Source organism: Anomaloglossus baeobatrachus, chromosome 2 (assembly GCF_048569485.1).
Source record: "Anomaloglossus baeobatrachus isolate aAnoBae1 chromosome 2, aAnoBae1.hap1, whole genome shotgun sequence".
Classification (NCBI taxonomy): Eukaryota; Metazoa; Chordata; class Amphibia; order Anura; family Aromobatidae; genus Anomaloglossus; species Anomaloglossus baeobatrachus.
Genome location: NC_134354.1, coordinates 650,281,410 through 650,294,296, shown reverse-complemented (window position 1 = coordinate 650,294,296; position 12,887 = coordinate 650,281,410). Strand labels below are relative to the sequence as shown.

General features: G+C 47.9%; 2 protein-coding genes across 2 annotated transcripts in view; one reads left to right on the top strand and one right to left on the bottom strand.

Moving 5' to 3' along the window:
- Nucleotides 1–9,579, bottom strand: part of ORMDL2 (ORMDL sphingolipid biosynthesis regulator 2) — a 29,597-nt gene extending 20,018 nt beyond the window's left edge. The window contains exons 1-2 of the mRNA XM_075337003.1: nt 9,477–9,579; nt 5,712–5,886 (exon numbers count right to left, since the gene is read on the bottom strand). Coding sequence (XP_075193118.1) covers nt 5,712–5,885 — 174 coding nt within the window. The 5' untranslated portion in view covers nt 5,886; nt 9,477–9,579. The remainder of the gene's footprint in view (nt 1–5,711; nt 5,887–9,476) is intronic.
- Nucleotides 9,580–9,803: 224 nt separating this feature from the next.
- Nucleotides 9,804–12,887, top strand: part of SARNP (SAP domain containing ribonucleoprotein) — a 201,772-nt gene continuing 198,688 nt past the window's right edge. The window contains exon 1 of the mRNA XM_075337002.1: nt 9,804–9,961. Within this exon, the coding sequence (XP_075193117.1) occupies nt 9,929–9,961 (33 nt within the window). The 5' untranslated portion in view covers nt 9,804–9,928. The remainder of the gene's footprint in view (nt 9,962–12,887) is intronic.

The window sequence follows — 12,887 nt, the reverse complement described above, 5'->3', positions numbered from 1 at the left end:
CCAGAGTAAAACAGGCGGTACTGTCCTACCATTGGTCCAAGAAAGAATGTAAATGAAGAAACCTAAGAGGCTCTCTCAAACAAAGTGGTTTCTACCAACGTATCGGAGAGAACTGGCAAAGAGATGACACCGATGAGGACTCTTGTCTGTTTCAGTAACAGACAGGCCCTGAAAAAGGGCAGGGAACATATCCTCTGAATGCAGAGCCAGATATCTTGATATGATCATCAGTGCGAAAGATTGTCGCGATGATTTAGGAGGATGCCTGGTGCAGGAAACTGGACAGCCAGAGACCGCATCGTTGACATGACCAGCAGAGAAAAGGGGGCATGATGGCTGACCCTGTGAACCGCAGGGGAAAACATAGCTAGTCCGGGGAAACCACCTAGAAATATTGAAAAAGGATACAGTTTTTGCAAGAGAAGAGGGTCCTTTTTCCTGATGCACAAGAACCAGTTCCTGCACTGAAGGAGCTGTTGATACCTTGTTTGTAGCCTGCGAAGAACATATGATATTATGCAACCTCAGTAAGAAAGAAAAAGGTAAATACCAGCTAACACACAAGGGGGCTGAGGCAATGACATTACTTGGGGCCACTTTGACTGCGCTGCAGTCACTCATGTGGTTCATGGTAGATAATGGATCTGAGATACTGGGAAGTGAACAGAGCAATTGGACCACTGCTGCAATCAACCGTGTAGTTAGTAGCAGATAGTGGAACTGACTTACAGGATAGTGGACAAAGCACTCTTACTTCTGCTGTGATCGGCCATGAGGTTTAAGGTAAGTAGTGGAACTAGCTCACTAAAATAGTGGACAGAGCACTGGAACCACTACAACTGACCATGTGGTTTGGTAGAGTGTGGAACGGACTCACTGGATAGAGGGCAGAACACTTGGACTTCTGCGACAAACAACCATGTGGTTTGTGGAAGATGGTGGGTCTGACTCACTGTAAGGTGGACAGAGTACTTGGACCGTTGCTGCGCTCAGGCATGTGGTACGCGATAGATGGTTGGTCTGACTCACTGGATAGTGGACAGAGGACCACTGCAGCGATCAGGCATGTGGTAAGTTATAGATGGTTGGTCTGACTCACTGGAAAGTGGACAGAGCACTAGAACTGCTGCTGCCTACAGCCATATGGCACGTGGGAGATGGTGCGTTTGACTCACCATTTATAATGAATAGTGTAGCAGGCAGTTATCGGCAGGAGAACACTAAATGCGGCAGTCGGGATCTGAATGCAATGGTCGGTTCAAACAGAAATGAATGGGATAGTGGCCCACGAGGGAAGGTACAAACTGTAATGACTGGCTGCAAGAGCTTCCAAGCTAGGAGGGAGGCAATGCAGGAGTGGGGGAAATATAGGAATGCTCATGGGATATCCTATGAGTAGGCTAAAAGCATTGTCTAAGAATCTGCCCTGGACAAACTAGCATGCAGTTATCCACCTGGGAGGGAATAACAGGGTGAGCTCTTATTGCAGGGAGAAGGGGGATCCAGGGGAGATTGTGTGATGGGTAACTGTAAAAACCGGGTAGATATGGGGGAATCCAGAGTTTGTGCAAGGGACAAGCAATAAGCTGTTTGAACAGTGGAAGGTGAGGGGTAAAAGGACTGTTGCTCATCTCTTGCACACCTCAGAACCTAGATGGTTGAGTAGAGACGAAATTATAGCGCAGTATGGCCTGGGGCCTAACCAACTAATCCAATATGACCAAGTGAGATATAGTATTATGACTCAGTTGCATGATGTGACGCAGGAGGTAGTATTTAACTCTTTTGATTGTTTGGTAAAGAAGTCAATAACTTCATAATCTCTCTCTTTTCTTAATGGAGCCATGCGTGATCTACTAATAGGACAGCACCCGGAAGGTTTTTTTAAAATCTTGGGAGAAACAATTTGAGGACCCGTCTATGGGGGTAAAAATTAGGGGAGGGTGGAATGCTCTTCGTAAATCAGTTTTAAATGAGCATTGGTAAGAAACCCAATTTAGAATTATGCACAAGGCAATTTATGGTTTCAATCTCCCTCCATCAGCAACAAAGCCAGACAGGCTTACGTTTTGCCCTAAATGTAAGAGTAGTGGAACGGATCTCCTTCACGGGTTGTGGTCCTGCCCCCATTTGAGTCCATTATGGTCACAGATCAAAAGTTGTATACAAAAGGTGTGTGGTCTTGAAGTTCGGCTCTCACCTGGGTTCGCTCTTTTTCACCATTGGGAGGAGGGGAACGATACTAAAGGGAAGATGACTAACCCACCCAGACTTATACATGTGATACTTCTGGCAGCCAAGAGAGCGATACTTAATAAATGGTTGGAGTCTAGGGTCCCCACGATTGAAGAGATCTTGGGTCAACTCATGCATCTTCTTGAAATAGAAGGACTGGATGCAGAAAGGAGGGCGGATAGAATACAACAGCACTTTAACAAATGGAAGAAATTCATACTGGCCTATTGTACTCGGGAGGAGATAGTCAGGATTATGTCACCTTTCAAAGACACAGTCTGGTATCATACCGAAAAATTGAAGGATACATTGGATGGCTTGGAGGTGGGGGAGGAAGGGCCGAAAGGTGACTAAAATGAACCAAGTTGGGCGAGGAGGAAATAACCGATTTTGAGTGGGACTTCTTTATTCTATGTCATTACCATGTTCACGAGGGTTAAATAGGGGGAATGATAAGTATGTTAGGTTAAGGGGTCGCTGCTTTCCTTTGCTTTACCTTGCCATCTTACAGTTATTGATTCTAAAAATTGGTATGGAATTTGTGATGATCAAACAGGACAATGTAATGTTTTTGAATTGAATTTTCAATGCTGAATTTGTTTATGCCAGTGTTATATGTTATTGAAAATTTTGAATAAAAATATAGTTAAACCCCCCCCCCAAAAAAAACGGGTAGAAGGGACCAAGCAGGCAGGGGGAAATTTCTCATGGCATAAACAATAACAGGTAAAAAATGCAGGAGATGGAGAGAGCGTTGCTGAGGGCAACAAAATATTTACAAGTTGGGAAGCCTGTGCCTCTGAAGACCTGCTGGAGGCTGCGCACAGACCAAGGATGGAGAACAGGGCCTGGAGGCTAGGCTGCTCTGTGGAGCTAGCATCTATAGTAATGGCGGCAATAGAGGGGAGTGCACTCAAATTCCCACGTGACTGGAGTGGGGGGGGGGGGGGTGGTGACTAGTTGAGAGCAGTAGGCAGTACCGGGAAAAGGGCACGCAATAAGCCTATGTATGTATGACTGGTCGGGCCGTCGGTCCACAAAAGTAGGAATCTGCAAAATCCGGGGAGTACATTTTAAGGTGAAGCCGTTGGCAGAACCAGGGAGGCAAGGAGGTAGCAGGGGCCTGATAAAATTGGGAATAAGTGCCAGGGAAGGGGCGAAGCAGGGAATGATTGCAAACCCCTGCTGGAAACCACTACTCTCTCCCTGTACTACACAGAAAATTAATCATTTTTTTAAAGCAGGAGCCCCAATGTGAGCTGGGACCTAGGGACAAGGGGGAAAATACCAGTCCTGAAGGCACCAGAATCCTTCTTTGCAGAATGAGGATTGAAGACGATCATCACAGGTCCTGAGTACTGTCTGTGGGTCATCTGGAAAAAATCTGGTTTGTCTTCCCTCCCTGCAGGTAAGGCTCTGGGGGCGAGCGGGAAGGGGTATGGTGGCAAGGACCCACCGCCAGGGAGCCCCCAAACACTCAATGTGTTAGGGGGTTTAGGGTCCTGCCTCGTAGACCAGAGAGTCCACATTAGTGACAACGCTACACTGTTCTCTTGGTTTCTAGGTAGGGTGACAGAGTGACACATCTCCACACTGTTTCCCAATCACAAGCTGAATCTGAAAAAAAGGAAATCATTAATAAAAAAAATAAATAAAAGCTAAGGTAGAAATGTTGCCGAGTGCAGTCACATGTCTGCCTCCTACAGACACTAAGTTAAAACTGATCAGCTTGGCTCTGGTTGGTGGTTGTATCCTACCGAGAAGTAGCTAACTTTTTTCTTACCTAGTGGCAGCAGCATACAACCATAGTATCCTCTGTCCCCCAGTGAAGCAATACAAAAACATACTGACCTCTCAGACCGGCGCTGCCATTCCCAGCAATCACAGTTCTGTAGAAGGCTGATTTCACATCTCTGGTATTACAGATGCAGTACAGTTACATTCATTTACAATGGAAGCACGACACTAAGTGGACACATGCTTCATACACAACCGCATGAGTCCGCATGCTGTTGCACTTCCATTGTAAATGAATGTAACTGTAATGCATTTGTACCGGATTCGGCTTCCGGCAAAATACTGGAGATGTGAAACCAGCCTTATACAGAACAGTTCCATCAGCTGGAAGTATGAAGCCCATCAAGAGCTGCTAATCGGCTGCAGCGCTGACAATGCAAGAACAGGACTGGAGAGGAGGGGAAAAAAGTCATCGGTCGTCAGTAATCAGGGCTTCTGATTCCAAAACTCTGGTATAAAATTGTTTGAAATGTTGAAAATTATTATTTTTTTGTGCTGCGGACAACTCTAGGAACTTCTTAAAGGGAACCTGTCAGCAGAAATTTTGCTTTAAACCTAAAAGTTTCCCCCTCTGCAGCTCCTGGGCTGCATTCTAGTAAGGTTCCTATAGTTTTTGTGCCCCCTTTTAGACCAAATTAAATACTTTATAAAGTTGTACCTTTTGGTATGCAAATCTTCTAAATTATCCATGGGGGCGGGCTGTCTGGTGTCCGTTACTGTCCCTCCTGCCGATTTACGCCGTCCCCCAACGCTCGAGATTATGGGCGGCGCTGTGATTGTCATCAGCAAGTGCTCGCCCATAATCTCGTGCCCGCCCTTTCCCCTCTGCCTCCAGCGTTCTGCGCAAGCGCTGGCCAGATGACCCGACGTCACCTCTTTCCCATCTTGCCCTGGAGCAGGAAATAGATGGGAGGAGCGGAGCAGGACACCACCGGTTACGAGAGGTGACGTCGGGTCATATGGCCAGCACTTGCGCAGAACGCTGGAGGCAGAGGGGAAAGGGCGGGCACGAGATTATGGGCGGGCACTTGCTGATGACAATCACAGCGCCACCCATAATCTCGAGCCTGCGCAACATGTCACCAGCGGTCACACTGTGCACAGTCCCGGTACAGTCGCACAGCGCATGTGCGGGACCTGGGGCGCACTGGGCGGCGTCCTGAGGTATGAAATGGAGCGTTGGGGGATGGCGTAAATTGGCAGGAGGGACAGTAACGGACACCAGACAGCCTGCCCCCATGGATAACTTAGAAGATTTGCATACCAAAAGGTACAACTTTATAAAGTATTTAATTTGGTCTAAAAGGGGGCAAAAAAACTATAGGAAACCTTGATACAATGCAGCCCAGGAGCTGCAGAAGGGGAAACTTTTAGGTTTAGAGCAAAATTTCTGCTCACAGGTTCCTTTTAAAACGATGAAGCTTAGCAGGGATGGGGCAAGACCAACAAGTTTATCAAAATTCACTCCACAATAGTAGGATAAGTATGTAGGAAATATATTCCAGTCCATGAGCAGAGTACATGTGGCAGCTAGATGTGCCAAAGTCTAGGAAATTGGCCCATCTTACACAGTCTACACAGGGTTAATATATACCAAAACGTCACATTTGAAATAAAATATATCTGCACCAACTATATTTGTATATTACTCACAATAGGGAATATGCTACATAACTTACGAGATTGTGAATAACGTTAGTCAGGGTCCAGACGACAGGAACGCTGAAGAAGGGAAAGCTCAAAAGGATGATGTGAAGGAAGCCTACTAGAATGATGTAGGCCAGCCATATTCCTCGACTATTCAACACCCGTGTATTGGGATTCACCTCACTGTGCGCCACCCCAACATTCATCCTAGGAGACAAAAGTACATTCATACATGTAAATGGAAAACGGGAGACGCGGCTGTATTCAGAATCTGATGAACCCCGAGAACGCTGGCAAGGCGCAGAGACCCAACTGTGTATGAGCTGGAGCATGGAAAATGAGAGTACGTGCCGTCTCCTGGTGTCAGCAAACAAGTTAATATTTGATCAGAAGTTATGACAACAAGTGAAAAGTCAGAATAGCTGGAAGATAAAAGTACAAATGAAAAGCAACATATTAGATACAAAGCGCACAATTATCTGTATCCTATTTTCAGATGTTTCTGATCAGTTATTTCTACTGTTATGCTGCAGCACAGTCTGCATTTTTCACTTATTATAAATCATCAAATATTAAACTGTCTGCTGATAACACTCAGAGCTGCAATGTACTTTTATTTTTTTATACTACAATTTTACGTGTTTTGCTTCAATAAAATGATATGTAAGATGTAAAGTCCGATGATCATAAAGGCAGAGACGGAAGCAAGAGGTATTGAGCCGAGCCCATGTGGGACTTCTGTATTAGAGAGACTTCCACCAAAAAATGAAACGCCCGACTGTGGAGTCTTCCCTGTGGTGATCTGATCACTGCGCGTCTCCTGGAGCCTTTAGGCTATGTGCCCACGCTAGAATGTCCCTGCGGATTTTTTTGCCTGAAAATCCGCGACTTTCGCGGCAAATCCGCACCCGCGGATTTGCCGCGGATTTACCGCGGATTTGCCGCGGATTTTTTTTTTTTTTTTTTCCCATTCAAAGCCAAAAATCCGCACCAAATCTGCACCAAACAATTGACATGCTGCAGATTTTTCCGCATCAAAATCCGCGGCAAATCCGCCGCGGAAAAATCCGCAGCATGGGCACAGCATTTCCAAAATGCCATTGAAATGGCTTGGAAGTGCTGCTGCTGCAGATTTTCGGCAAATCCGCGGTAAATCCGCGGCAAAATCCGCGGTAAATCCGCGGTAAATCCTGTAGCGTGGGCACATAGCCTTAGTGATCCAAAAAGAAGCTGCTGAAATATGACTATAGGGGGGTGGGTATTCATAGTTCTCCCCCTCCCCATTAGAGTTAGCATAAGTATTATACAATCGATTTACTTTTTCACTAGCAGGACCTGTGTGAGGTCATACCCATGTGACCAGAAGGGGCGGGTCCTCAGCCAACAAGCAACATTTTTCTTTTTCTGTTGGCTGAGGCCCCGCCCCTTCTGGTCACATGGGTATGACCTCACACAGGTCCTGCTAGTGAAAAAGTGAATCGATGGTATAATACTTATGCTAATTCTAACAGGGGAAGGGGATAACTCTGAATACCCCCCCCAGCTATTATCTGATCCTCAGCTGCTGTCACTCAAGAAGATTATTTTATAAACTTTACTGACCACTAATGGTATGTATAGAATCAGCCTGATAGTGCCAGTATAGCACCGGCTTTAGGTTATATACGAAAATCCTGGTGATTGGTTCCCTTTAATTTGCATTGCTAGAAATGAACTTTAAAGGAGTTTTCTACTAGTAATGTGACCACCTTTCATTTGTCCTAACTATTCCTAGCTAACACTTTCCTAATATACTTCTGTTACCTACCCTGGTTCTGTAAGCTTCTCTCAGCATCGCGTATATTCTTATGTTGACTTTTAGCTTTGATCATTCTGATCTGAAGCCCGCAATCGGAGCACCAGTGCAGGGCGTCACCGGTGGGGGCTGCCTGTCTGTGAGTGACAGCAATCTGAGCACGCATGCCCGGGTCACACTTCACTCCTCTCAGCCTGATTTACAGTGCAGTGCTTTCATGTGATAAGTGCTGTCATATGCTGATCATTAGATAGTATATCACCCTGTGATGTACCATCTAATAATCTGACTATTCCCTAGATTTTTTTTATTTAGGCTTTGGTCACACAAGCATGGATCCTCTCTGAGAGGGAATCTATTATGCTAATTACACTCTGATCTGTGTTTGATCAGTATCAGCTTAATGTGATCTGATTCTGTCGCATGAGATAATCGTAGAACAAATGAGAAGATGGAGAACTAAATATCTTCATTTTCTCCATTCAGTGAGTCAATCCGAGTGCAGTCTGATGATTTCCAGACACCCATAGACTTCAATGGGTTTGCGTTGTTCAATATAGGTTGCCACTTGCAGCAGCATGAGAATAAAAAAAATACTGACCACCACTGCTGCATAGACTAACATTGGGCTGAGTGCGATCCGATAACACTCGCCCCAGTTATACGCTCCTAAGCGAGCCATTACCATGAGATCCTCCTCCAATTGGCGCTGATCCACTGATTCTCGAGCAGTTTGTTTTCTCTGTGCCCCTTCCGTCCCAAACGATCCCCCCCCAAAAAAAAGGATGCACATTTTCTAATCAGCCAACTGGGCATATACCACAGACCATCTCTGTGGGAGCAGCTTTGTTTTTGTTTTGATTGGTCAGCATCAGGAGAAAAATAATAAAAAAATAGATAGAGATAGATATTATCTATCTATCTATCTCCACAGACAGAGATGGTCTGTGGTATATGCTCAGTTGGCTGATTGGAAAGTTTGCATCTTTATTTCTGAAGGGGATCGTTATGGACAGAAGAAAAGCGAACCTGCTCCAGAATCAGCGCCAATTGGAGGAGGCTCTCAGTTTAAATTAAAAAAGTCCTTTGAAAATTCCTCTTTAAAGGCAATCTGTGACTAAGATTTGCCTCCTAATCCAAGAGCTGCATAAAATATAGACAGATTCCCTGATTCGAGTTATGTGTCACTTATTGGGCTGCTTGGTGTAATTTTGATAAAATCACCATTTTATCAGCTGTCGATTATCACGCAATAGCTAGTAAACCTACTGCCAGGTAGTCCTCCATATTCATGAGCTCTGGATAACCCCGCACCCCCGATTGACAGCTTACTGCCTATGCACAGTGTAGCAGCCAATAAGGGGTGGGGGCAGGGTTATACAGCATTCAGAAAACTGGTAGATCTGCAGCTGATAACACAGGAATTTTATCAAAATTGCAGCCCAGTTAGTGACACGTGGCTGGATTCAGGGTCTCTGCCCCTTCTCAGATGAAGAAGCAAAACCTGCTGACAGATTCCCTAGAGGGGCTAACAGCTCACATGGGTCAGTGTATTGCCCGTACTGTATCAGTCCGGCCGATGTGACCCGCCTGTAATGCCGCATCCCCCAGCAGACCCCGGCAGGACCGGGGGTCCCATAATCACAATGCGGATGGTGACATACTCCCTGCTGTGAACAAGCCTCATGCTGGCCAGATACCGCACTGATTGGGAGACACTGATCAGGACTCCCCATCTGCAGTCCCACTGATGAACACTACCATAAATGGCTGCTACCAGAGAACAACAGATGGACAATAGCACACAATACAGATCCCATGGGTCAGTGCAGCACGGATGGGAGACGTGTGCTGGCTCATACGATGCAGCAGGAAGCAGCCATATTGCTACCTCAGCCCATCCGAGAAGACGCATCACTGTGAATGAACATCATGGCTGGCCGGGCCGGCACCCGCCTCCATACACAGCCCCCCGCTCGTGATCGCCGCCGGCAGCAGTCACCTGTAGCTGGGGCCTCCGCCTGCCACCGGTCTCCAGGAAACACCACCACTTCCGGTACGGATATGCCCGGGGCGGAGTCAGCATGACGGAACAACACGCAAGATGGAGTCGTTCAGCTATTGGCTTAGCGGAATGACGTACATTTTCTGCGCTTTGCACCGGATTGGCTCGTTCTTTTGATGACGTGGAGACTGATGATTGGTCAATATTGCATGGTAGTTGGCTTATTCCGTGGCATGTTCTCGGCCTCACAGGTTGCAGTGCTGTGCGAGGAGTGTAACAGGTCCTCGTAGCTGCTCCCGTCTGCCTTACCACTCCGTTCTGCAGCGTTAGCGACGTAAAACCGTAATCAAAACTTCCCGCGCTTTCCCGACGTCGTGACGTCACGTATGCGACTGACCAATAGCAGCTGGCATTGCTCAGGGAATCTCACCCAAGTGTGAGGTAAAAACATGGCGGACATCATAGACATTCACAAGCTGAAGGTAAGACTGCAAGAGCGAGGGACAGTGGCTACGGCGGAGGACCGGGGAGCGGCCGCTTATAAGAAATACTGACAGATACTCGGTCCAGGGCTGCTGTAGGGCTGACGGCTCCATAGCGGCACAGCGGACGCACTGAGTCTGACTGCTCCGCGCAGAGGCGGCACGCATGCGCTTCTCTGCCACACTCACTGGGGTTGCTTAGTGTGAAATGTGTCCTATAAATAAGCTAAGCGCCCAGAACACGAGGCTGTGCTTATCAATGCGACAGAAAAGCCATCAAATCAGTGATAGATGTGCGGCCACAAGGGAGCGAAGCGAAAACTAAGGAAAGACAAGGGGTTAAATGGTCCCTGCACCTCAGAAGGCTGGACCTGAAGGCATAAATGTACTCGTTCAATCACTACACTCAGCGGTTGTTGTCCTGAAGGGCTCGTCAGCGACGTACCTCCCCCCCCGGGGGCCTCGCCAGCGGCGTACCCCCCCCCCGGGGGCCTCGCCAGCGGCGTACCTCCCCCCCCCCCCCCCCCCGGGGGCCTCGCCAGCGGCGTACCTCCCCCCCCCCCCCCGGGGGCCTCGCCAGCGGCGTACCTCCCCCCCCCCCCCCGGGGGCCTCGCCAGCGGCGTACCTCCCCCCCCCCCCCCCCGGGGGCCTCGCCAGCGGCGTACCTCCCCCTCCCCCCCCCCCCCGGGGGCCTCGCCAGCGGCGTACCTCCCCCCCCCCCCCCCGGGGGCCTCGCCAGCGGCGTACCTCCCCCCCCCCCCGGGGACCTCGCCAGCGGCGTACCTCCCCCCCCCCGGGGGCCTCGCCAGCGGCGTACCTCCCCCCCCCCCGGGGGCCTCGCCAGCGGCGTACCTCCCCCCCTTCCCGGGGGCCTGGTCAGCGGCGTACCCCCCCGGGGGCCTCGTCAGCGGTGTACCAACCCCTTGGGGGCCTCGTCAGCGGCGTACCTCATCTTCCCCCCCCCCCCTCTCCGGGGCCTCGTCAGTGGCGTACTTCCTCCCCGGGGGAAAAAAAACCGCAGTGTGCGAACACCATTTTTTTTTTTTTTTTTTACGGTAGGTTTTGCTGGGGAATGACTGAAGAAAGGTTACGATCATTTTCTGCAGCAATTCATGCAGCAAAACTGCGGCAAAAACCAGGACCTTAAAACGGGACAATGTACCCCATGCTGAATGGAGCGTAGGTGCACAGGCTCAGCCTCTGCTGCTTCCATTGTTTATGGGACTACTGGAGAAAGCAGAATACAGTGCTTTGCTTTCTTCAGCTCTTCCATAGACCGGAGGTTGAGCATGTGCACCTTGATCTTCAATGAAGTGGGACTGCAGAGCCCTCATCTTGGGATCCTTGGATTAAAGATAACTTTTTTTTTTTGTGGATAACCCTTTAGACTTTGGACAGTGGGACCTTAAGCGATCAGTCAATGATCATTTACCCTGTAGTAGGTGATACGTTTTGATTGTGGGAAAAATCCTTTAAATGACATTATTCTTCTGTGCTGTTAAATAATAATAAAACAAATCTGTATGCATCCAAGTGAGAAGGCAGTGATATTTTAATCATCAGCTGGTGTAGCATATATGTAGTGTAGAAGGAGAACAATTATAATAAAATAGTAACTAAAGCTCTATAATGTTTTTTATATTTACCGTATTTTTCGGACTATAAGACGCACCCTGATTTTAGAGGAGGAAAATAAAATTTTAACAAAATGTGGTCATGACACACTGTTGTGGGGCGAGGATCTGCTGCTGACACTGTTATGGGGGTAATGTCCCCAAATTCTCTACTAAAGTACCCCATTCTGGTAACTATCCTTCCACCTTGTATATGATCCTGCTCATATACCCCCATCCATCCTGCTCATATACGCCCATCCATCCTGCTCATATACGCCCATCCATCCTGCTCATATACGCCCATCCATCCTGCTCATATACGCCCATCCATCCTGCTCATATACCCCCATCCATCCTGCTCATATACGCCCATCCATCCTGCTCATATACGCCCATCCATCCTGCTCATATACGCCCATCCATCCTGCTCATATACGCCCATCCATCCTGCTCATATACCCCCATCCATCCTGCTCATATACCCCCATCCATCCTGCTCATATACCCCCATCCATCCTGCTCATATACCCCCATCCATCCTGCTCATATACCCCCATCCATCCTGCTCATATACCCCCATCCATCCTGCTCATATACCCCCATCCATCCTGCTCATATACCCCCATCCATCCTGCTCATATACCCCCATCCATCCTGCTCATATACCCGCATCCATCCTGCTCATAAAATACCCCCATCCTGGTATATGGCCTGTATCCTATGGCACAGAAAAAAAAATAAACATTTAGGCCCTGTGCGCACTTACCGGTTTTTCCCGCGGATTTCCTGCGGTTTTGCTGCATGTTTCGCTGCAGAAAATGTTCATAACATCTCTGCAGTGAATCACCAGCAAAACCTAAGGGAAAAAAAAAATGCTGTGCGCACTAGGCGGAATTTAACAGCTGCATGTTTTGCTACGGGATTCCCGCAGCAAAAACAATTGCATGTCACTTCTTTTCTGCACGTCGCTGCGGGATTTCACTCTGTTGACTGCAATGTAATCGTGAAATCCCGCAGGGAATAACGCAGGCAGCAAATTCTGTGCGGTTCATTGCGTTTTCCTGCGTTATCCCCTCCCAGTATTTCGCGGTTTACCTGCGTTAATGTACATCGCTGCCTGCGGTTTGCAGGGAAGTGATGTCATTATGACAGGAAGAGGAAACGGAGCAGAGAGTAAACGCTCACATCACAGACACACACAGACATCAGACATAGGACATAGAACACAGACATATAGAATACACATAGAAAGCAAACGGAAATATAGAAAAAAAAAACACGTGGGCTCCGCTGTATTTTTATCTTCTAG